We start from the raw sequence: 26293 nt of genomic DNA, 5'->3' as shown, positions 1-26293 counted from the left end.
TCGGCACTCTCAGCTGACAGACGGGTGCGCTTGTCAGTGATGATGCCACCGGCTGCACTGAACACCCTCTCAGATAGGACGCTGGCGGCAGGACAGGACAGCACCTCCAAGGCATATAGGGCAAGTTCAAGCCACAGGTCCAACTTCGACACCCAATACGTGTAGGGCGCAGAGGGGTCGGAGAGGACAGGGCTGTGGTCGGAAAGGTATTCCCGCAACATGCGCCTATACTTCTCACGCCTGGTGACACTAGGACCCTCCGTGGCGGCACTTTGGCGAGGGGGTGCCATCAAGGTGTCCCAGACCTTAGACAGTGTGCCCCTCGTTTGTGTGGACCGGTGAGAACTTGGTTGCCTACTGGAGGAACTGCCCTCCCTGCCGCCAACGTCACATGCTGGAAACATCTCCATCATATTCTGCACCAATTGCCTGTGGCAAGCATTGATGCGATTGGCCCTCCCCTCTACCGGAATAAAAGACGAGATGTTGTTTTTATACCGGGGGTCAAGGATAGCAAAGATCCAGTACTGGTTGTCCTCCATGATTTTGACAATACGCTTGTCGGTTGTAAAGCACCCCAACATGAACTCAGCCATGTCTGCCACAGTGTTAGTTGGCATGACTCCTCTGGCCCCACCGGAAAGTTCAATCTCCATTTCCTCCTCATCCTCCATGTCTACCCATCCGCGCTGCAACAATGGGACGATTCGAAGTTGCCCGGAAGCCTCCTGTATCACCATCACATCATCGGACAACTCTTCTTCCTCCTCCTCCTCCTCCTCCTCCTCCTCCTCCTCCTCCTCCTCCTCCATTAAACGCAGTGAAGCGGACAGATGTGTGGACCTACTCTCCAGCTGTGACGGATCGGATGCTATCCCTAACTCCTCTGTGTGATCTGAGTTATCCCTGATGTCAATCAGGGATTCTCTCAGAACACACAAGAGCGGGATTGTAAGGCTCACCATCGCATCCTCAGAGCTCACCCTCCTTGTGGACTCCTCAAAGACCCGTAGGATGTCACAAAGGTCTCTCATCCATGGCCACTCATGGATGTGAAACTGAGGCAGCTGACTTTGTGGCACCCTAGGGTTTTGTAGCTGGTATTCCATCAAAGGTCTCTGCTGCTCAACCACTCTATTCAACATCTGAAACGTTGAGTTCCAGCGTGTGGGGACGTCGCACAAAAGCCGGTGTTGTGGCACATGCAGGCGTTGCTGCAGAGATTTTAAGCTAGCAGCGGCTACTGTCGACTTGCGAAAGTGGGCGCACATGCGCCGCACTTTCACCAGTAGCTCTGGAACATTGGGGTAGCTCTTTAGGAAACGTTGCACCACTAGGTTGAAGACGTGGGCCAGGCATGGAACATGTTGGAGTCCGGCAAGCTCCAGAGCTGCTACCAGGTTCCGGCCGTTATCACAAACGACCATGCCTGGGCCCAGGTGCAGCGGCTCAAACCATATTGCCGTCTCATCGAGGAGGGCATCCCTCACCTCGGAGGCAGTGTGCTGTCTGTCCCCCAAGCTGATCAGCTTCAGCACAGCCTGCTGACGTCTACCAACGCCAGTGCTGCAACGTTTCCAACTCGTAGCTGGGGTCAATCTAACAGCGGAGGAGGAGGCGGAGGAGGAGGCGGTGGCGGAGGAGGAGGCGGTAGAGGAGGAGGAGGAGGGGGGTGTTCTTCTCGTGTCCCTGCCAGGAATGTTAGGCGGGGAGACGAGGTACACCGGGCCAGTTTGGGAAGCAGTCCCAGCCTCAACTACATTCACCCAGTGTGCCGTCAGTGAAATGTAGCGTCCCTGTCCGCATGCACTTGTCCACGCGTCGGTGGTCAAGTGGACCTTTGTGCAAAGCGCGGAACTAAGGGCCCGCCTGATGTTGAGTGACACGTGCTGGTGCAAGGCGGGGACGGCACACCGGGAGAAGTAGTGACGGCTAGGGACGGCATAGCGAGGTGCCGCAGTTGCCATCAGGTCCAGGAAGGCGGGAGTTTCAACAAGCCGGAACGCCAACATCTCCTGGGCCAGCAGTTTAGCGATGTTGGCGTTCAAGGCTTGCGCGTGTGGGTGGTTAGCAGTGTATTTCTGCCGCCGCTCCAATGTCTGAGAGATGGTGGGTTGTTGTAAAGAAACGCCTGATGGTGCCTTTGATGGTGCAGGAGAAGGAGATAAGACAGGACCAGGGGAGGATGAGGTAGAAGTCAACAAAGTGGCGGAGGCAGATGAAGTGGTGTCCTGGCTCGTCCTCTGGAGTGCATCGCCAGCACAGTCAGCAGTGGCAGTGGCAGAGGCAGAGGCAGTGGCAGTGGCGTGAACGGCAGGCGGCCTTTGTCCTGCCGTTGCTGCCTGCCACTGATTCCAGTGCTTAGATTCCAAATGACGGCGCATTGAAGTGGTGGACAGGTTGCTCTTCTCAGAGCCCCTAATCAATTTCGAGAGGCAAATTGTGCAGACAACACTATATCTGTCCTCGGCGCATTCCTTGAAAAAACTCCACACCTTCGAGAAACGTGCCCTCGAGGTGGGAGTTTTTCGGGGCTGGGTACGAACTGGAACATCTTGGGAGATTCCGGGTGTGGCCTGGCTTCGCCTAAGCTGCTGACCTCTGCCTCTAGCTACCCTTTTTGGTGCTGCACCTGCCTCAACATCCACACTACTTTCCCCGCTTGACATCCCCCCTGTCCAGGTCGGGTCAGTGTCCTCATCATCCACCACTTCCTCTTCCAACTCCTGTCTCATCTCCTCCTCCCGCACAATGCGCCGGTCAACTGGATGCCCTGACGGCAACTGCGTCACATCATCGTCGATGAGGGTGGGTTGCTGGTCATCCACCACCAAATCGAACGGAGATGGAGGAGACTCTAGTGTTTGAGCATCTGGACACAGATGCTCCTCTGTTAGGTTCGTGGAATCGTGACGTGGAGAGGCAGGTTGAGGGACAATGAAAGGAGCGGAGAACAGCTCTGGGGAGCAGGGACAGTTTGGGTTATTGTTCTGTAAAGCTTCGGAATTTTGGGAGGAAGGAAGACAAGACTGTTGGGTAATAGGAGGAGAGGAGGCAGAGTCTGACTGGCTGCTGGACAATGTGCTGTAAGCGTTCTCTGACAGCCATTGCAAGACCTGTTCCTGGTTCTCGGGCCTACTAAGGTTTGTACCCTGCAGTTTAGTTAATGTGGCAAGCAACCCTGGCACTGTGGAGTGGCGCAATGCTTGCTGCCCCACAGGAGTAGGCACGGGACGCCCTGTGGCTTCACTGCTACCTTGCTCCCCAGAACCATTCCCCCGACCTCGCCCACGGCCTCGTCCACGTCCCTTTCCGGGAGCCTTGCGCATTTTGAATTCCTAGTTAGAAATTGGCACTGTATACCAGTAGTAAAAATTGTGGGTGCACGTAACCCCAATATATTCTTTGAATTCCCAGTCAGACACTGGCACTATATGGCAGTAGCAAGAAATGAGGGTATTTGTATTCCCAATATAGTCTTTGAATTCCCAGTCAGACAATGGCACTGTATACCAGTAGTAAAAATTGTGGGTGCACGTAACCCCAATATATTCTTTGAATTACCAGTCAGAAACTGGCACTATATGGCAGTAGCAAGAAATGAGGGTATTTGTATTCCCAATATATTCTTTGAATTCCCAGTCAGACAATGGCACTGTATACCAGTAGTAAAAATTGTGGGTGCACGTAACCACAATATATTCTTTGAATTCCCAGTCAGACAATGGCACTGTATACCAGTAGTAAAAATTGTGGGTGCACGTAACCCCAATATATTCTTTGAATTACCAGTCAGAAACTGGCACTATATGGCAGTAGCAAGAAATGAGGGTATTTGTATTCCCAATATATTCTTTGAATTCCCAGTCAGACAATGGCACTGTATACCAGTAGTAAAAATTGTGGGTGCACGTAACCACAATATATTCTTTGAATTCCCAGTCAGACAATGGCACTGTATACCAGTAGTAAAAATTGTGGGTGCACGTAACCCCAATATATTCTTTGAATTACCAGTCAGAAACTGGCACTATATGGCAGTAGCAAGAAATGAGGGTATTTGTATTCCCAATATATTCTTTGAATTCCCAGTCAGACAATGGCACTGTATACCAGTAGTAAAAATTGTGGGTGCACGTAACCACAATATATTCTTTGAATTACCAGTCAGAAACTGGCACTATATGGCAGTAGCAAGAAATGAGGGTATTTATAACCCCAATATATTCTTTGAATTCCCAGTCAGACAATGGCACTGTATACCAGTAGTAAAAATTGTGGGTACACGTAACCCCAATATTTTCTTTGAATTCCCAGTCAGACACTGGCACTATATGGCAGTAGCAAGAAATGAGGGTATTTGTATTCCCAATATATTCTTTGAATTCCCAGTCAGACAATGGCACTGTATACCAGTAGTAAAAATTGTGGGTGCACGTAACCCCAATATATTCTTTGAATTCCCAGTCAGACACTGGCACTATATGGCAGTAGCAAGAAATGAGGGTATTTGTATTCCCAATATATTCTTTGAATTCCCAGTCAGACAATGGCACTGTATACCAGTAGTAAAAATTGTGGGTGCACGTAACCCCAATATATTCTTTGAATTACCAGTCAGAAACTGGCACTATATGGCAGTAGCAAGAAATGAGGGTATTTGTATTCCCAATATATTCTTTGAATTCCCAGTCAGACAATGGCACTGTATACCAGTAGTAAAAATTGTGGGTGCACGTAACCCCAATATATTCTTTGAATTACCAGTCAGAAACTGGCACTATATGGCAGTAGCAAGAAATGAGGGTATTTGTATTCCCAATATATTCTTTGAATTCCCAGTCAGACAATGGCACTGTATACCAGTAGTAAAAATTGTGGGTGCACGTAACCACAATATATTCTTTGAATTACCAGTCAGAAACTGGCACTATATGGCAGTAGCAAGAAATGAGGGTATTTATAACCCCAATATATTCTTTGAATTCCCAGTCAGACAATGGCACTGTATACCAGTAGTAAAAATTGTGGGTGCACGTAACCCCAATATATTCTTTGAATTCCCAGTCAGACACTGGCACTATATGGCAGTAGCAAGAAATGAGGGTATTTGTATTCCCAATATATTCTTTGAATTCCCAGTCAGACAATGGCACTGTATACCAGTAGTAAAAATTGTGGGTGCACGTAACCCCAATATATTCTTTGAATTACCAGTCAGAAACTGGCACTATATGGCAGTAGCAAGAAATGAGGGTATTTGTATTCCCAATATATTCTTTGAATTCCCAGTCAGACAATGGCACTGTATACCAGTAGTAAAAATTGTGGGTGCACGTAACCCCAATATATTCTTTGAATTCCCAGTCAGACACTGGCACTATATGGCAGTAGCAAGAAATGAGGGTATTTATAACCCCAATATATTCTTTGAATTCCCAGTCAGACAATGGCACTGTATACCAGTAGTAAAAATTGTGGGTGTATATAGCCCCAATTCTATTGCTAGGGGACTTGCAGGGTATTTCTGGGGTGAAGGTGGGGGGGCACACCGTTGGAACGGGTATCGGGGTATATATCGGGTATACGGGAATACACTGACAGTGTATTCCATTCAGGATCCTGGGAAAGCTGGGTTGCGGCGATTGAGCCCGTCAGTGCCACGTTACACTGACAAGCTTCTCCCTGGAATTTAGCTCTTACAAGAGCTGTTGTGGTTGTCTTCTCCTTCCTATCCTAGCCTGTCCCTGCCTACCCAGAATCTAAGCCCTAGCTAGCTGGACGGAAACCTCCGTCCTCGGTGAATTGCAAGCTCAGAATGACGCGAACCTGGGCGGCGCTGTTCTTTTAAATTAGAGGTCACATGTTTTCGGCAGCCAATGGGTTTTGCCTACTTTTTTCAACGTCACCGGTGTCGTAGTTCCTGTCCCACCTACCCTGCGCTGTTATTGGAGCAAAAAAGGCGCCAGGGAAGGTGGGAGGGGAATCGAGTAATGGCGCACTTTACCACGCGGTGTTCGATTCGATTCGAACATGCCGAACAGCCTAATATCCGATCGAACATGAGTTCGATAGAACACTGTTCGCTCATCTCTAATCCACAGTTAAAGGGGTTTTCCGGGCAGAAAATCTTTTTTTTATTATTTATTTATTTTTTTAAATAATGGTCTGTTGGTGCTAGTGATGGGTTAATAAATACACCCATATACCTTTAGCAGTTAGTGGAGTGACTTCTGCGTGTCTCTGGTTGCTGCTGCATCCTCTGTGTTTGTTTACAAGCTGTAGCTTCCTGCTGTGCAGATTCCTGTGTAAGCTGCTTCACTAACTTCCTCTCACTCAGCCCCCTCACTCCATTACTAAACTCTGTCTGGTTAAACCTAGCCCCTCCAACCCTCACTGACTAGCGGTCCTGCCCATTACTAGCCCCTCCAACCCTCTCCCATTTATTCTGCCCACTACCAGAAGACAGGAAGGGGGGTGGACTCGTTCCCTGAGCACAGCAAGGCTTGGTAAGTATTCTCTACATTCCAAAATTCCTAACGTTTATTTATTTTTAAATTTTTCCTTTCGACATAACCATGTGAGGGCTATATGAAATATACTTTCAGTTGCCACTGTTTTAGGGTACATATATTGTTTATGATTAGCTTTTTAAAACATTTTTTTGAAGTTCTATATGAAAACTTACAATTCTGTCATTATCTTGCATTCTGTTTTTACAGCGTTAATATTGCATTAAAAATGGCATGGCAACTTTTTACAGTGAGTCATTCCAATTACAGCAATAGCAGAATTACATTGGTTTTCTTAATTTTTTTTTTTTATTATTATTATAAAGAGAAGCGATTTGCCTTATGTCACATTATTGTAAAGTTTACAACTATTTTACGGTTTTGATGGAGCTTTTTTTTTTTTCTTTACATGGGGCAAGTTGCAGTTTTTACTGGTACTAATTAGAGATGAGCGAACACTAAAATGTTCGAGGTTCGAAATTCGATTCGAACAGCCGCTCACTGTTCGAGTGTTCGAACGGTTTTCGAACCCCATTATAGTCTATGGGGAACATATACTCGTTAAGGGGGAAACCCAAATCCGTGTCTGGAGGGTCACCAAGTCCACTATGACACCCCAGGAAATGATACCAACACCCTGGAATGACACTGGGACAGCAGGGGAAGCATGTCAGGGGGCATAAAAGTCACTTTAGTTCATGGAAATCCCTGTCAGCTTGCGATTTTCGCAAGCTAACTTTTCCCCATAGAAATGCATTGGCCAGCGCTGATTGGCCAGAGTACGGAATTCGACCAATCAGCGCTGGCTCTGCTGGAGGAGGCGGAGTCTAAGATCGCTCCACACCAGTCTCCATTCAGGTCCGACCTTAGACTCCGCCTCCTCCGGCAGAGCCAGCGCTGATTGGCCGAAGGCTGGCCAATGCATTCCTATTGGTAGCAGTGCTGAGCCAGTTCTGCTCAACTACACTGTGTGCCGGTCAGCCCATCTGATATAGCAGAGCCGAGTGTGCACACTCGGCTCTGCTACATCAGATGTAGCAGAACCGAGTGTGCACACTCGGCTCTGCTACATCTGATGTGCCGGTCAGCCCATCTGATATAGCAGAGCCGAGTGTGTGATGTAGCAGAGTCGAGTGTGGATATGGATTCCTATATCCACACTCGGCTCTGCTACATCACACACTCGGCTCTGCTATATCTGATGGGCTGACCGGCCCACGGTGTAGTTGAGCAGAACTGGCTCAGCACTGCTACCAATAGGAATGCATTGGCCAGCCTTCGGCCAATCAGCGCTGGCTCTGCCGGAGGAGGCGGAGTCTAAGGTCGGACCTGAATGGAGACTGGTGTGGAGCGATCTTAGACTCCGCCTCCTCCAGCAGAGCTAGCGCTGATTGGTCGAGTTCCGTACTCTGGCCAATCAGCGCTGTCCAATGCATTCCTATTGGAAAAAGTTTGTCACAAAAATCACAATTACACACCCGATAGAGCCCCAAAAAGTTATTTTTAATAACATTCCTACCTAAATAAAGATTATCCCTAGCTATCCCTGCCTGTACAGCTATCCCTGTCTCTTAGTCACAAAGTTCACATTCTCATATGACCCGGATTTGAAATCCACTATTCGTCTAAAATGGAGGTCACCTGATTTCGGCAGCCAATGACTTTTTCCGATTTTTTTCGATGCCTACGGTGTCGTAGTTCCTGTCCCACCTCCCCTGCGCTGTTATTGGTGCAAAAAAAGCGCCAGGGAAGGTGGGAGGGGAATCAAATTTTTTTGGAGTTTGCCACGTGATGTTCGAATCGAACACATCGAACAGCCTGATATCCGATCGAACATGTGTTCGATAGAACACTGTTCGCTCATCTCTAGTACTAATTAACTTTTTATTTAATTTTTTTTTTTCCTGACATTCATGCCATGTACAAAGAACTGTGTCAGGAGTTTTGCTTTATTACATGGAAAGAGGGGTGGTACACAGCTGCTTTCTGCAGATGGACCCGCTTCCTTTTGGTGAGGTTTCTATTTTAGCTTGTATTACAGGTAATGAGATGTGGAACTAATCTGCATACTTTTACCTGGTGCATAGACTGAACATAAGTCTCCAAACGCCAGCTACGTCTCTTAAATGAGAAATGGTACTTGTCCTGAGCCAGGCACCTTAAACCAGAGCCTGCTCTATACTGATGAGAGCAAAGAACCCTAAAACAGCCGTGTGCCGATTTAGCTTGTATATGAATAAGCTATGTAGCATACTTCTGATATTTATAAGATTTCACAATTGGATATAAAAACTCTAAGTACACCACCTACCTTGAATTACTGTACCTTGCTTGGACTCCCTATTTGGCAGAGGTTACTCGAGGGAATTTATCAAACCTATTTGAGTGTACTGCTCTCAGAAAGTGCCAAATATTTCCACAAGCCACTTTCCATTACTCGCCACTCTCTGAAAAGTGCTTGGGAAAGGTTTACTAGGAGTTGAAGCACATATTTTTATTATCTCGTTTGGATAAATAACACCCTTTTATTGGTTTACCTTCTTCAGGAATTGATGTTGAGCAAGTGTCAATTGTTGTCAACTTTGACTTGCCTGTGACTATAGAAGGCCTGACAGACTATGAGACTTATTTGCATCGTATCGGGCGCACTGGCAGGTTCGGTAAGAAAGGTGTGGCGATCAATCTTGTGGAGAAATGTTTTATGCACGTACTGCGTGACCTTGAAGAACATTTTGGTAAGTAGCCGCCCCTGTAGCTATACAGTTCAGCTAAATGTAAGCGGTCAATATAGTGTCATGTTTCATATGAATATGTATGACTGTCTCAAAGGGAGATACTCAATTTTTTTTGTGGTTTAGAAAAGGTTGCAGGCAAAGATTTGCAATAAGTTATCCCAGAGCAAGAATATTACTTAAAACATTGCCATATTAACAGTGCCCCCTCTGGATAAAAATAAATTACTACTGCCACTACTTCTCTCTTGTATGTTGAGACCTCCTCTTTATATCATTGGGGACAAAATACCATTGGTATGAGTGCTGTAACTATAAGGATGACGCTAGGAAATAAGAAAGTGTTGGCTCTGCCCAAGTGGGCTGTACCCTCTCTACAGAAAGGAAGTTAATCCGTTTTAGCTTAGTGCCCATAGGAGGCAGACATGTCCTGCTTACAGGTCTTCTGCTTTTTATTATTTTCTTATTTTATTCCTTCAGGTTACAGGGGCTGCTCATTATATGCCTCATGTTAATTGTAACCTCCCCCTTCCCAGTTCCATAATTGCCTGCAGTTGGACTGCCGGTAATCTCACTTTGAGTGTGAGTTTACCAAGGCGGTGGCCCTGCAAGCAGCTGAAGACATTGGATGGCTGAGTGAACTTCATTTCCTGGATCCCCTCCTTGCCAGGCCCTATCTCCAGTGGCCCCATCTTCCCTCCAAGTACACAGCCTTATGCAGTACAGGCCCCTCCAAGTAGCCACTTCTTCTTCGGCACAGCATTCATTCATGTTGGTCCCAGTCATGCTCCCTTAGTAGATGTCTATACTGTGTCACTTCAGGGATGTCTCTGGGCTCCTCTCCAATGCCAGTGAAGCTGCTAGGCCCTTCACACCCCTTCCTCTTTCTGAAGTAACTTTGACACCAGGGTCTTCCCTGCTGCAGTATGGCTGAACTAATTTAGTCCCAGGCATCTGCTGGGCCTAGGCCATATTTGCCCTTTCACTGTAGAGAAGTGCCACTTTTTGGCTTCCTCTATGGGAGTTTCTCTTTCACCTCTGTCAGAGCAGGAGTGGGCTTTTTACAGGGTCAGAGTAGGCTTCCACTTACCACTCTGACCTGTGCACACGAGGCTTTTTAGGGGGTTGGCTATGGGGGTGGAGTTCTGCCCTCTCGAGGAGATTGATTTAACATATGGCTAGGGCAAGGTGTAGTTCTCTGGAGGGACTGCATACAGTTGTGTGTCCATTTTGCCCCTCTCTTGGCCACTTCCTCACAAAAAGACTTCTGGTGAAGAAAAATTAGCCTGGTTCCCTGGGGGCCCCTCTGACTCAGTCCCTGCCTTCCTGCCATGCAGGATTTCATGCAGGCTGTATGGGACTACCTCTGTATGAGTCTTCTGTCCCTTCTTGTGGTGGCTATCTTCCCTCACAACAGGCACTGACCTTTTTTGGGAGCTTGTTAAGCTCCCCCTTTGCGAACAGTAACACCTAGAAAGTCCGCTGTTTGGAGGTGGGGGCAGATTTTATCTGGGTAACACTTTTTAAAGGGGCTCTTTTAACTAATCACATCCTTGCATAGCATTAAGAACATAGGAGATAATAGCAGGGACGAGTGCTGCTGGGAACTTCCTGCTGGCTGGAAGCTCATTAGCATATGAATGAAAACTGACTTGTTCAGAAACCACTGAGGCAATTTACATACTAAAGGTAAGTGTGCAATAGCATTTGTAAAGGCTATGCAAGCATGTGATTAGTTAAAAATGACTTTTCCCAGTCATAAAGCCCCTTTAAGGTCTTATTTAAAAAAAAAAAAACCTCTGCCAATGCCTTTTTGTGTCTTTTACAGGAAGCATGGCTGTGTGCTCCTTTTTTAGTTCCTGTTAGGGGGCGTTCACACTACCGTCGGTGTCCGCTGCTAATGTCTTTTCAAAATCTCGCACGGACATTAGCATCGGACATTAGCTGTGTCCGTGACATTTTTCATTCATTTAAATGGAGATCGGGTGCGTTCTTTTGCACGCTGTGCCTGTCCTTAACTGTCCGTTCCCAAAGATGTCCGACTTTTCAAGATGACAGAAAAAACCTACATGTCGGATTTTGCTGTCCACATGAAAAATCGGACATCTTTAGGAACGGACACTTAAGGACAGGCGCGGAGTGTAAAACAATGCACCCGATCGCCATTTAAATTAATGAAAAATGTCACGGACACAGCTAGTGTTCGCTGCTAATGTCCGTGCAAGATTTTTAACGGCCATTAGCAGCGGACACTACCTGTCGGACACTGAATGTAGTGTGAGCGCTCTCTTACAGTGCACTGTGCCAATGTAACATTCTGAGAGATCTTATGCACAATACTAATCCATGCCTGAGTTGGCACAGAGTGCTAGAATGGTGTATGGATGTATGTCTAACTTGCAACCTCCAGGCATTTCTGGTCTGACACTTAGAGCCATGTGTGAACAAGACGGGACAGAGAAAAGAAACAACAAGAATAAGCATATTAGTGAAAGGGCCCCCCTTTACTCTTCTTGCTCGGTAATGCTGTATATTCATTAGGCTGCCTGTTAGAAGTGTGCCATCAGTTCCTGATACCTCCTGGCTGTCTAGACTACTGTGGAGAGCTTTCCAGTACCTTGTCATCTCAGGTTTTTGTCCTTCGTGACATACTACTGCCTGACCTTAGCTTAGGGGTTAGACCACTGGTCTTGTGAACCCCTTTTATTGGCTTCCTCACCTACTCTTGTCCTTCTCGAGTAACATTTAGGTGGTATGGACAGGCAATTGCAGCAGTTCTTCATCTGAATAGATCTGCTTATGTCTCTTACTCAGAGATCCCCAGCATCTTGCTGTGTTGTGGAAAGATCCGCTTCCTTGTGGCCTCCTGGTAGTCTCCAGCTAGAACCCTTGCATTTTGTGGGCTTCTCTTGAATACAATCCCTCCTTACGTTACACTTCCCCTTTGCTGTGTGTAGTGCTCCTATTCTGGTCAGTCCCTAGAAGGGTGTTCTGTTTTCTGTAGAACTTAGTCTGGCAATCCAATGCCGGACTCCTAGTTCAGCAGACCCTCCTGTCTTAGTAGGACCTGTTCCAGCTGCCTTCCCCGGGCATGCCTGGCATTCTGATACTGAGTAGGCATTCTACCTATTCTGAATGACGTTCCCTTTGTCCTCCGTTTGTCTGCTTTTCTCATGGATAAGAGCTTTCTGACAAGAATCTTGGCTTTCCCGTCACTTGATGGTGATTTGAGAGGGCAACCTCAGTTCTGTGTCCCCACTGAGGGGTCTTCTGACATATAACCTCGAGATCTCACTAATTACAGGTGCGTTGGGGGCTCCCTCATTCATTCTTTCTTTCTGGCAGGATGTCTTGTCCCTGTTCTTGAGTGATCCATTCAGGACCACTCACTCCTGGACAGTGGACCTTTACAATCAATTAGCTGGGATTGGTTAGTCCCACGGGCTTCGTCTTTCCTCCTAATCTTGTGGGCCTCCCTATGCCATGTGCCTTCTTTCTAGTCTGGTTGAGGTCTGTTGTTTGATTGGCTTTTCCAGGCTCGGGATACATTTCAGTCCTCTCCGTCCACATCTTCTCCCAGCTGAATTGTTGGCCCACTGTTACTGTAAAGTTGTTTTTTTTTGCCTCTGGACCTCTCCTTACCGGGTTGGGTTAGTGTTGGTGATTGCTCAATGCCCCAGTATATGCTGCACATACCTCCCCAAGGGTGCCTCCCTATTTTAGATTCTTTGACCTCTGTCCCATCTTGGCTACCTTATTGGCCTGCTCCTGGCCCTGTCCACCCTTCAGGACCTCTTGCCTCCTCCTTCCGGCCCTTTGAGACTGATTTATGACATCCCATGGTACTGTTTCCCCAAATAGTATAAAACCAAAAATTGGACATGCTGTAAAACCCCTTTCTTGTTGTATTCATTGGGGAATACAGATCTTGCACTCTGCTTTTTCTGTTCTTGACTGTTGTCATTGGATTCTCCTGGGCTCAGGACCTATTCATGCTTGCTTTGAGCTTTTTCTCCTGTCGCTGTTGGTACAAAATGTATTGCCCTCTCCACACACTGGAAGTTATAGCCCACTTTGGCAAAGCCAACACTTCGTTTCCTAGTGTCCAGCCCTATAATTATACTGTGTTCCCCAATGAATACAACGAGAAAGTTAACGGTGAGTACAAAAACCCAATAATTACTATTCTACTGCCTTCTATGCCAAGCATATATAACTGCTGTCATTTCCTTACAGATTAGAATATAGAAGTACTGTAATACCACTCCATGTAGTGAGGAATATACATCCCCTATCAACAAGGTCATAACTACTTATATATGTACAAGAATATATCTACTCTACAACTGTTTGGTATGGACAAGAGTATAAATATTAGAATATTGTCCCTATGAACAAAAATACCGTATATACTCGAGTATAAGCCGACCCGAATATAAGCCGAGGCCCCTAATTTTACCACAAAAAAACTAGGAAAACTTATTGACTCGAGTATATACGGTACTTCTTTAAAACTACCAAGATAGTTGCTGTAATGTGTGAACACTTCCTCTAGGGTTTTAAACCGCTGTACCTAAGGGTTCTGGACTGTTTGCGATCCCGACTCAACTGATCAGAACCAGCACCAGGCTCCTGCCTGGAACTCCTGGGAAGAATTAAACCCTGGAGGAATAAAAAATTTTAACTTCCTGGAGAACTCCTGTTAGATTACACTTGAACATTTTCTCTCATAAAGCTTATGGACTTCATATAAGAAATTCCAGCTCCCAGCCTGTTCATGTATTACATGGCTGACCATTCATCGTTTGTATCAATTTTCTTTTATTTTTTCTGTTTTAGGTACAAAGATCTTGAGGTTGGATACAGGAGATATAGATGAAATGGAAAGATTGTGTGACTGAGTTTATTTTCTTTGTTGACGTCTTACAAAGCTGCTGGTGTTAACTTTAAAAATAAAAACCCCAAAAAGCTTGAGACATTAGGGGAGCTCTGCACTGAGAAGAGGATTGTTGCACTAGTTTTGTTGTTTTTGTGCACTTTTATTTTTTTGTCACTTCAAAATATATATCTATATGTATGTTTTTTTCCGCACTTACTTTGTAAATGTCACTTTTGTATGAATAAAATTTACACTGGGTGGGGGGATCTCGCCAATCATGGGGATTTGTCCTTAGGCCTGGGACACATGCTCCATTACTAGTATTATTGGGAAAGAAATGCACATGAGGTGTCCATTAAAGAACTGTTCTAGAGAAAAAGAAGAATACACATGGAATGTCTGCATTATTTCTATGGTATGCACCAAAATGGGCAGGGGCAATAAAGGATTTTCTTTGGCCACAAATTTATTTTTATATATCCTCTGTGGGAGCAGTAGAAGAGGTCCCCTGTTAGACATGTCTCCTGTGGGTTTTATTTGGTTTTAGGATATGTTCGTCTTTGTTCTCTTTATGTCCCAGTTGGACAGATATTTTCAGATATCCTGCACAGTTTTTGTTATTAAATAGGTAAATCTATTCTGTGTTTTCTGGAAAGAAACTTTAAGTTTTTTTGTGATTTGATATTTTATTAAACAAATATTACAGATACTGACTAAATGGTTATGTCTCAAACATAAAGAAGTGAGGGAGATCTATGGCAAAGTAAAAAAAAATGTATGTGTGTCAGAGGAGAAAGTGACATAAACCATGTGCTTGTGGCTGATCCCCAGAAGAATTTTGCTTTAACTAAAAAAAAAAAAAAAAAAAGCCAAATATGATCGAGGACACAGTGGCATTCGCAGGATGTATGACACTTAGAATTTTATACTTGGGGAAAGGTCCTCTTAAGTCTCTGGATAGTTTTGATCATATCATACTCGAGGTTTCAGCAAAGTATACTGTATAACAGCAGTAGTCTCCCAACCTTTTTTTTTTTTTTTTTTACCAAGGACCACTTTCATGTAGGCCAATTTTTCTGTGGTCTGGCAGAATATGGGGTCGGGAGGGGGGGTTGGTGGCAGGGAGGAGCAGGGTTGGGACAGTTGGATGGCTCATAAGAGAACACAAAATGCATATTTAAATATTACATTTCCCTATATTTTATTAAGGGAGATCTCTACATAACATGTATAACTTATTGGTGGTATGGACAGCAACCTTAAAGAAAAGTATGGGTAGGGTACGGGCCCCTTACTCAGTTAGGGGTGATATGGAGAGAGATCTCTTAAAGAGGACCTTTCATCAGTTGGGGCACATGCGCTAGAAAGCTGCAGTGGGCTGAATTCAGCACACTGTCAGCTTTCACGATTTGTGCCCCAAGTGAAAAGCTATTGGGGCCGGTACCATATCTCTTCACCATCAGAAGAGCGTTCCTAACTGAAGGCCTCCCCCAGTACTCATCCATAGACAAGTAGTATCAAGAGGGGAGGGAGGAGTTCCTTCCCGCTCACACTGTACAGCACTATAGGGGCTGCTGTGAGGAAGGGCATTCCTGACAGACTGTCAGGAACGCCCTTCTGACTGTGAAGAGCTACGGTATCGGGACCGATAGCTCTTCAGCTGGGGCACAGATCGGGAAAGCCGACAGTGTGCTGAATTCAGCGCACTGCGGCTTTCTAGCGGTATATAAAACTGCGTGTGCCCCAAACCATAAAAAGTCCTCGGCCACATGCGGTTTTATGTACCGCTAGAAAGCTAACAGTGAGATGAATTCAGTGCACTGTTAGCTTTCCCGTTACGTGCCCTGGGGGAAGAGATATTAGTGCAATTACTCATATACTCATTTACTTGCTTTGGCTATGTCCTCATTAATAGTCATTATTTTTTTAGATCCTCTGCCGGTTCTAAGAACTTTTAATGCCTAATACTTTTCGGCTTGACAAATTGGTCGTGTATTACCACGCTCTTAACATAAGTGGGATGAAAGCTGTTATAATGTAAATCGAAATACAGGAGGTGTCTATTGTGCCTAAGATAGGTATCGCCTATTTTGGAATTGAAGTACATATTCATCTTATTGATCTCATTCAGGAATGCAACATATTTGAATTGTTGGCCATTCTGTCATCCACATAACACAACCTGTACATACGGTACATATCGTGTCTTAAATCTGCGAAAAATAGATGTATGTGCATGCCACTGCCGTTCCCATCACTGTACCATCTACTTGGATGTATTATTTTCCACTGAAAACAATAACATTGGTTAAGATAAACCTGCTTGCATAAAATACAAAGCCAATAAAATAATAACTTTTTCTAGCACCCGTCAGAACTGTTGATGGCTTCCAGGCTTTATCCATGAGGCACCTTTGTGTACAGGCTCTCCGTATCTATAGATGCTATCTTAAGACCAGCCTCACAGACAAACATCGCGGCTACATATACAGAAGCCGCAGCACAGCGTTAAAGCAGGAGCTGGCTGTGACAGCTCCTGCTGTAATCGCCTGTGTTTTCAACTCATCAGCGTCCTCCGGGTGCCGATCAGTTGAAGCCGGGACATACCTCCCACCGACCGGGACGGTTGGGAGGTATGTGGCGACCCCTGTGTTTTGGTCGTTCAACCCCCGCCGGGGTCATGACCCACAGGTTGAGAACCGCTGGTCTATAGTATATAGAACTGCCTGTGCCTAATCTGATGAAAGGTCCTCTTTAAGTAAGGGTCAAAATTTACCCCTTTTATTCCAATGAATGAAGGACTTCACCAATTTAGCTCGATATTTTTAGGAACGTTGCCTTTGTCAGGGTGATGCAGTGTTTTTCTGCTACTCTTCATGTAGAAATATCACTTCTACCAGAAACTACTGTATGCGGTATACATGGAAGAGATGTAAGTTGCTGCCAGTCATTCCAGTGACTCCTTATCTCTTCTGAATAAAAGTGTTTGGCCTGATCCTTACATCATTCACCCTCACCATGGTTGTGGCCAACAATCTAAGATGTACACCTCCAACATAGTGCAGTATTCTGGATTAGTATCTGTAAACTAAAACAGAGGTGCAAATCTTTGCATTATACTTTTAGTGTAGCTTCCCACTTTAGGCTCTGGCCATTACTACTTATGAAATATACAGATCTTGTGCATTAGCCTGGATTCACAGAGCCATAATATAGCTGTATTTCTCTTGACTTGCATAGAATAGATTTTCACACATGCAATATACTGGGGAAGATTAAATACTGGTGTATTGTCCACTGGTCTTGATGGTTTCCGCTGCTAGTACAGGGAGCACTTTATTCATGGTAAGGCCATTCCTCACTATGAATTTGGTGTTTACTGTCATTTGAGTGGTGGAAATGATACTGAATATGAGAAGGAAACACAAAAATACCATTTGCAGCCATTTGAGTCTTTATGCCTATGTTTGGTTCTGGTTTTAAAACTCCAATGACTAAATATGCCCATAGACGGCTGAAGCTGCAATTTAACCAAACTGTACAATGGGGACACAATGTAAAGCATCAATAGGAGCCGAGCACACACCGCGATGCACATAAGGGCCTTTTAATAAGCAGATAGCATATAAAGTGACTATACCTCTGAATATATACACATATAAAATGAGGGAAAATTAAAGTTCAACATGGTTTACAGGACAAGTGCAAAATTATACAAAGAATTTGGCAGCGTCATACAAGTAAGTATGTACAGAAAATGTGATTGTTCTTGGTACACCAGCCAAAGCCCTCGCACCTCTCCATCTAGTTGGCTGGCTTAAGAGGAGCTCGGCCTGACGGCTGCCGCCGGTTACTTCTCCTTTGGACTGGAGACTCTACTTTCCACTGTCTTGGTTGTGGCGCTCTAGCGAAAAAAGAAACACATATATATGACCAAATATATTCCAGATCCAGGAGGAATAAATTCCCCTTTAATATATTAGAATCAGTAAGTGGTCAATGTGATCATGATACATTGGCTTAAAGTGTGAATAAACGTTTGATTTTCTTGATTTTTGTAAATCTTGTAATATACTTTAATACATTTTGACTTCTTTCTGTAAAAGCCTGTGCTACTTTATTACTTGCCTGGTTTTTGTACTGAGCTATACACTGTTTTCACTAGGAGTATGGCCTCTTGTATAATGCAGGGTGTCAAATAAAAGATGAGATTCTAGTATTCTAGCTGTATCGCATCCAAAGATCTTACCAGGTATAAACTGTTTTCAACCGGCAAGTATTTTAGAAATTTTACGATCTTTGAAAGATGAGACTCTCTGCTTCTGATATATGAAAGATCTGGGCTATGGTTTATAATGTCAGATATAACTGACACCCCCCCACAGCTTCCCTGCATCATACAAGAAGCCTGCACTCCTAATGAAAGTAGAATACAGATTTCAGCATAGTAGAGAAACAAGGGAAAGAAAAACATGGATTTTCAGAGAAAGAAAACAGAAATATTGCCCAAAAGGTTGTTTGCGCCTGTATTCTCAAGTATAACTAAACCTTCAAATTGAGACTAACTTCTACTAATAAGGAGATTACCAAGTTTAGGGTTTTTGAAAGGATCCAGAACACAAACTGTTTTGGAGCTGAAAATTTTACAGTCAAGCAATAGAATGGGATAAATATTGTTCAGCCCCAGTACTCACGGCGCATCTGGAGACATAATACACAGAACGTCTTTCTCTCGTTCATGTGACACGTTTAGACTTCTTCCTGAGGTCGGTGTCTGGTTTGCACTAATGTAACTCACTCCGGCTCCAAAAGTCACATTGTAAATAGTTTCTGCAATATATAAAATGGACATTGAATTGAACTGGGTTCACTGTAGACAGGGTAAGATCAAAACTGCCTGTTCTAAACGTCTGTTCTCATCTGTCATAGGATGAGAACAATGGGCGTTAATGGTAGTAGAGGGACAGAATCGGACATAGCCCCCATTGATTCTAATTAAAACGAACAAAAAAACCCCAAACCACACACTACATATTCAACAAAACATAATATTATTATTAACATGAGGTTGAATACAGACTGACACTAGATGGAAGGAACTCCATCTGCATCAGTCATTTGCCCTATTATGGATGAGAGCAATGGACAATAACTGTACTATGAACCTACCCTTACATATTTTTTATAGCGAATAATAAACGTATATTTCTCTGTAGAACTGCAGTGACATAGTAATGTAATTTATCAGCACTTATATCTGGTTCATATTTCTAAGGTAATCACTTTTAGCAGACCACATCACATTGGGTAATTTCATCTGTTGTCCACCAGATGGCACACACAACCTCTAAATATAAAATAAGACATTTTGGAAATGCATACATTCTAGTTAGTTTGAGAGTTGGGCTTTGTCATATCTGATTGTGGTGTGTTTACAACTCTGCATTACCTGGATTTATTAACTCATAGGTTTTATTTAACCCATTAACTGCCATGATCCACAATTGGGGAATGCCATTTATCATTGAGGAATAGAAACAGGACATTCACGTGATAGGAAACCTAAACTGATGACGTGCATGCATTGCCTTGCGCACATGAGGTCATTCTCACGGCGCAGTTCCCATATTATATTTTTTTTTAAAAATGGCAGTTAATGGATTAAACTGCTGATCCAAATCTCTGCTGGAGTATAGCTTGGTCTGCATCACGTTAGATCTTACATTTCTGTAGCTTAAAACCTTCCCACTAGAGATGAGCGAACCGTGAAATATTTGAGATTCGAATATCGAATCCCATTATAGTCTATGGGAAAAAAATACTCGTTTCAGGGGAGACCACTATTCGACTAAAGGAGAGTCACCAAGTCCACGAATAGCAGGAGGAGAGTGTTTAGGAGGTGCGAAGTGCAGTTAAAGCGCACGGACCACATTATAGTCTATGGGGACCGTGCGCTTTAACTGCACATTACTTGCAGTTGCGCTGATAAAAAGTAAACTCCCTCATAACAGCAAGCTGCCAGCTCTCCTGACTAACAAGAACAAGCCTGCGGCAGAACCAGCGTTGATTTGCCGCAGGCTCGTCCTTGCTAGTCAGGAGAGCTGGCAGCTTGCTGTTACGAGGGAGCTGATTCTCTTTCTCATAGGAATGAATTGACCAGTGTTGATTGGCCAGTGTACAGCATTTGGCCAATCAAAGCTGGTTCTGCCAGAGCCTCGTCTGTGAGGAGGCAGAGTCTAAGATCGGACCACAACAGTCTCCATTGTGATCCGATTTTAGTCTCCGCCTCCTCACAGACAAGCCTCCGGCAGGACCAGTGTTGATTGGCCGAATGCTGTACGCTGGCCAATTAATTCCGGTCAATTCATTCCTATGAGAAAGAGAGTCAGCTCCCTCGTGACTGCAAGCTGCCAGATCTCCTGGATAGCAAAGATGAGCCTGCTGCAGAACCAACGTTGATTTGCCAAATGCTATACAGTGTATAGCATTCGGCCAATCAACGCTAGCTCTGAATCGAATATTTAGCGCGAATAGCTAGCAGTATTCGATTGACTACTACTCGCTCATCTCTACTTCCCACCATTTGGTGTATGCATGTCATAATATCGGGTAGGGAATATGGAAAAGGAACTGCCAAAAACTAGACAGATGAAGCAGCTGAGCAAGTTTGTCTTCAATGGAAACAACTAATAAATGGTTTAGTCTTACACTAGACCATCTAACTGTGCACCAAATTGTTGTGAAGGATCAAATCTCTGGAGAGATCTGAAAAGAGCTTGAGAAAATCTGCAAAGCAGAATGATATAAAATCCCCAAATCTAAGTTGGCAAACCTTAAGGCATCATACTCAAGATGGCTGGAGGCTATGATCATGCCCAAAGATGCTTCAACTAAGTAAAGGGTCTAAATACTTAAAGGCAATGCAATATTTTAGTTTTCACTTTGTATGGGGTGTGAAGTGCAGAATGATGGGAGAAGAAGCTTTATTTCTTTTTTCACTTTAAAGAGGACCTTTCACCATATCTGGGCACATGCAGTGTTATATACTGCCAGAAAGCTGACAGTGCGCTGAATTCAGCGCACTGTCGGCTTTCCCGATCCATGCCCGGTGTAAAGCGCTATCGGTCCCAGTACCGTAGCGCTTTACAGTCAGAAGGGCGTTTCTGACCATTAGCCAGGGACGTCCTTCTGCCTCGCGGCGCCAATCGCGCTGTGCTGTGGAGCCGGGAGGAACGCCCCCTCCCTCTCCTGATAATGCTAGTCTACGGACAAGCTGTGTGAGCAGAGGGAGGGGGGAGTTCCTTCCCGCTCCACAGCACAGCGCGATTGGCGCCGCGAGGCAGAAGGACGTTCCTGGCTAATGGTCAGAAACGCCCTTCTGACCATAGAGCACTACGGTACCGGGACCGTAAGCTCTTCACACCGGGCACAGATCGGGAAAGCCGACAGTGCACTGAATTCAGCGCACTGTCAGCTTTCTGGCAGTATATAGAACTGCCTGTGCCCGGATATGGTGAAAGGTCCTCTTTAACACAAGGTTGCAAAATGCAAAGTGTGAAGAAAAAAAAAAGGTTCAAGACCTGAAGACTTTCTGAATGCATTGTATTGCAAAATGCATTCCATATAAAACTTGCCACTGAAATGGAAATGAAAGCTTTCTTCAAACTAGTTCCTCTCCTTTTAGACATTGCAGTGGAGGGTGCTCAAGCAAGACAGACATGGTCATGTCATTCATTATACGTCCACTTGATGGCGCAAAATGTTCTGTACTAGATATTATTGAACTGTTGATCCCATTTCCACAATAGGAATCAACCTAATTATTATTTTAAATAGTCAAAAAGCAAAACGCCAATTCTGGCAAATAACTTCACCAATACAACCTAATGCCTACCAAAGTGAATATGAGAATGTCACAGTGTAGAAATGGCAGTAGACGCACAACTTCCTACTTACGTTCAGGAGTACTGATCGCTCTTTCTTCAAGTGACGTATTAGATTGTTGATCGGAGCTGCGGAATGTGACTGCAAGAATTGAGTGATACATTACAAACTTGTAACAATGTCTTCTACTAGAGTCTAACTTAAGGGATATTACCTGCAACCATCCAGAAAATAGCACTAACCCAAGATTGGAATCCTAGATGCCGCCATATAATGTGACCCATACAAGCAAACATAGCTCTTCCGCTCATACCTAGCTTACTGCTGTTCCTGCTGGATGAAGATGGCGTTGATGGATTTGCCCCGATGCTCTTACTCCTCGGCTTCAGCATGTTTTCCACAGTTTTTCTCGCAGAATTGAGGATGGCCAAAGTGCTGAGGGACTGTTGCCTGCAAGAGCAAAGAATAGTCAAAATATACACCTTCCATTATAACAACTAAATCCTTCAAGATTGATATATACCTTGGCCGAGGGACTTGTCCAGCAAGAATGCCGACCCTGGGTGTTGTAATGGGTGTAGATGGCCCTCCAGGCACAACCGCTATATTGGGGACAGGGGACCGATGAGCACCTGGGGTTCGGGGAGAACCAGCAGCAGCCAAGGCCTAAGAAAAGCATCATAAGGATTAGTCTGGGTAGAGATGGTTTCCAAGAACTAGAAACTACATCCTCTAGTTAAGGAATATTCTGAGTCCTGCCAGATGCTCTATAGTCTAATTCTAGTCTACGCTATTAGTGTAACAGCACCCGGCCACTGGACAGTGCATGGACATATCTACTTCTAGCTACGTGGACTCTATATCACGGCCATCACAAGCAGCACCCAAAACAGCTGATCCATGTGGGGGCCACCTGTCTGATCCCATATGTATTGCCCCAAAGATAGGTCATAAGTAAATTCCCGAACAACCCCTTTAATGTATTTTATGGTAAGTACCTAAAACCTTGCGAATATGGAGTCACAGGGGAAACTAAAACAGAGCTGGGCTACTACATCCTTGAAAAGTTCCCTTTAGGCCAGGGCTACATTGCCTTTCTAGTGCTACTGTGATTATAACCATTTAGCCAAAATCAATTACTAGTGCTACAAAAAGTTGCAGTGTAGCCCTGGCCGCACCCATTCCAGTTCTTTCCAACTATCACAAGGCCCTGTTCCACCAATTCCAGCACAACTGAATTGTTTTCTCTACCCCCACCATTCCTGAGCAATGTGCACCATCAGTTTTAGTGTCCCATATGCTAAATAAGGCTTTATGGAATGGTCACGGGCAGCAGTAGGCACAATTCAGCAATAACTTACTAAACAGAGGAATCACGCCCTTGTCTGCACTGGTGGAAGACCATCCACCTGATATTAGAAGCCTAGTAGTCTAGTCTATCAGATCAGACACCAAAACTAACAAATGATTGCTCAGGACTGGTGGGGGCTAGAAAAAAATCCAACAGTGCAGCATCAGTAAAGCAGAGCCTATTACATGATGTAAAGAGTAGGAGTTGGTGAAGGGTCTTCTAAATGAGGGTAATCTACTAATCGGTAGTTAACATGACCTTTCTTCCCCTTTCAGGAGATCTAAATTGACCCATTCATATTCAATCTAAGCAAATAGGAATTACAGTATTATCTGACTTGCCTACATAAGAATGCCAGTCTTCCTGTGGCTGCTATAATGTAAATGCATCGGCCCAGCCAATGGCACACCATTTCTGGTTTTTACTAAACACACCATACATTCATTGTTATCCCACAGCTGCCATGTCCTCCTTACCTGTGGACTGCCAGATGTGGCTGTAGTGGGTGGATTCATGGAGGCATTGTCTTGCTCACTTTGTTCCCGCTCCAGCATCTCCTCATACTTCTTCATGTCGTATTCTAGCTCTGCTGCCAACTGTTTATCCGCAGCAAAGAAATCTTTGATCTCATCCCGGTAATCCTGCATCATCTCCTGCAGATGTAACCAACAACTGTTATGCCTGTACGTATGGCATTGACCTGCCAGTGTTTCTCACACCAGTGACTTACCCGTAAGTAGTTCATGAGGTCCCGCAATGCAGGGATTCTCTGCTGCTCCAACATGCCCTTCAGAGAGGAGATAATGGGGATGATGTTTTCTATGAAGTTTTTCTTTTGGACCTAAATAGGTAAAAGAAACAATATGTGACTATTTATGACTATGTGACTTACTATTTCTATATTGCTGCAGACTATTCAGATATCAGTCACTGCTTCTCCCTCTGACCTGGGAAATGAGCTTCTTTTGTGCGACTTGCATTACAGCATTAGCCATAGCCATTTCATCATCATCTACTCCAGCGTTGTCCTCCCCTGGTTTCGACCTCATCGCCGATAACTTGATCTCCTTGCAGCTCATGATTTCAAAGAGGTCAGACAGCAGCTCATTGGCTTCCATGTCAATCGGTAACAGGCCATCAACAAAGCAAGCTGCAGCAGGAGGGAAAATGACATGTCAATTAAAGGGGATGTCCCATCTCAAGGATCCTATCTTTACTGGTAGCTTATGTAAATTGAAGACTTTTCCTAAATATATTGCTTTAGAACTGCTGCTTTGTTTGCCTATTTGAACTTATTCCTCCCATTGTTTACACAGTGTTGCTACAACCAAGGATCTGTTAGATAGGACAAGTAACGTCGCTTACTCACTGCTCTTGCTGGCAGGACAATCGCTCAGCTAATTGCAGTTTGCTGATAAAGCCAAGCATGTTATCTCTCTCTATAAACACACAGATAACACTGAGTCTTTTCTGTACAAGCATCTGCATATTATCTGATCTGCATAAGTGTTGTGAGACTTCTTTGGCCTGTTCAGCAAGAGGCAGGGGGAAATACAGGAAGTGAGAAGAAGAGACTGCAGGCAGACTGCTGAGACAATGAGATGGGAGAACCCCTTTAATAACAAGGTACCTCAATAAGAGACCAGTGAAGATCTAGTGTAACGTCCACAAAGCTGAGTGGTGAGGTCTATCCTGTGACTCTCCATAAACTACAAGTTACGGTTATCTGCCACTTTCAAAGCATGCTTGGCCTTGTAGTATTATAATTGGAAAGTTGTAAGTGACAGACAGAGTCTAGAACATGTACGTAAACATACCTAGAACGTTCTGGCTTATCTTTGTAGTCAGATTAAACCTCTGCTCATCCGTAAAGTGCTCCAGCAGGAATTTGTAGATCTTCATTCGTTTCTCCTTGTTATCCTTTCCTTTCAGGGAGAAAAGCTTCCTCTCCCTAAACACAGAGATCAGCAAATTCAAAGGGAAACAATTCAATGGCGATGAAGATCATCAAAGAGGAAGATGGAACTTACCTCTCAGTCTGGGAGAACTTGTTGTACTTGTCATGTTTCTCGTAGGAAGTAAAGTGAAAAATGCATTCAATAAAATGCTGGGAAAACATGACTGGGTTTCTTTTCAACAAAAGGTGAACTAAGCAGAATTCTCCAAACCTGCAATAGAGTAGGAAAGGGAGAGTAAAATCCCTGCACAGAGTTAGAGTTACTGCGTCTATCCATCATCACAAACACTTACTTGGCAATATCTGGGTCTGGGTCCACTAGGACGCTGACAAAGTGGAAGAACAGGGAGCCTTTCCACTTCACAAACTCTTCCTGCAATGTAAATGAAAAAACAACAGATACAATATATCGAATAGATGTGTACAGAAAGGCAGCGGCAACCAAAATGTATTACTAAGTCTACAGCAGTGTCTATATGCACCACCATTGCAATAAGGCATGCTGCATCCCTGGTGGTTGAATGGATTATAAATTACATCCCTCTTGGACTTAACCTTAGTGGGTTAATGATCCCGATTCCTGCTTTTGTAGATTGATAATCGCATCCTAGGTGGTCTAATTGGTTCACTATTTTTATTCCTAGTGACTAGACTAGTTCTAACCTCCTTGGTGGCACATGTGTCACTTATCTAGTCAGGTTCCAGCTGTTTCCTGCAGTAACTTGTCACATTCAGCCTCATATTGTTGTACGGAGACCATTGTAGGAGGAGGGAGGACTGATCGGCTTCACAATACATGAGAATCACCAGTGGACTTACTGGTCCCATCCAGTGGTGCACTGTACAGGCCAGGTTATAACAGAAAAATCACAGTACTGCTGGGTTAAAAGGGAGTCTGTCACCAGGGCGAAACACATTAAATCAGCAACATAGCCAGATAAGTCAGACTCACCTGGAAATTTGTGCCTCTGTTGTCGA

General features: G+C 44.5%; 2 protein-coding genes across 2 annotated transcripts in view; one reads left to right on the top strand and one right to left on the bottom strand.

Annotated features, from left to right (window-relative positions):
- Nucleotides 1-14145, top strand: part of DDX25 (DEAD-box helicase 25) — a 36125-nt gene extending 21980 nt beyond the window's left edge. The window contains 2 exon segments of the mRNA XM_075278547.1: nt 9059-9247; nt 14084-14145. Of these exon segments, the coding sequence (XP_075134648.1) occupies nt 9059-9247; nt 14084-14145 (251 nt within the window).
- A 3666-nt stretch (nt 14146-17811) lies between these two features.
- NCAPD3 (non-SMC condensin II complex subunit D3) overlaps nt 17812-26293 on the bottom strand; it is a 28884-nt gene continuing 20402 nt past the window's right edge. The window contains exons 24-34 of the mRNA XM_075280057.1: nt 25609-25688; nt 25389-25526; nt 25176-25309; nt 24306-24508; nt 24089-24199; nt 23835-24011; nt 22531-22673; nt 22321-22457; nt 22080-22148; nt 18818-18953; nt 17812-18027 (exon numbers count right to left, since the gene is read on the bottom strand). Coding sequence (XP_075136158.1) covers nt 17928-18027; nt 18818-18953; nt 22080-22148; nt 22321-22457; nt 22531-22673; nt 23835-24011; nt 24089-24199; nt 24306-24508; nt 25176-25309; nt 25389-25526; nt 25609-25688 — 1428 coding nt within the window. The 3' untranslated portion in view covers nt 17812-17927. The remainder of the gene's footprint in view (nt 18028-18817; nt 18954-22079; nt 22149-22320; nt 22458-22530; nt 22674-23834; nt 24012-24088; nt 24200-24305; nt 24509-25175; nt 25310-25388; nt 25527-25608; nt 25689-26293) is intronic.

The sequence above is a fragment of the Leptodactylus fuscus genome, chromosome 6 (assembly GCF_031893055.1).
Source record: "Leptodactylus fuscus isolate aLepFus1 chromosome 6, aLepFus1.hap2, whole genome shotgun sequence".
Lineage (NCBI taxonomy): Eukaryota > Metazoa > Chordata > Amphibia > Anura > Leptodactylidae > Leptodactylus > Leptodactylus fuscus.
This window is presented reverse-complemented; position numbering and strand designations above follow the sequence as displayed.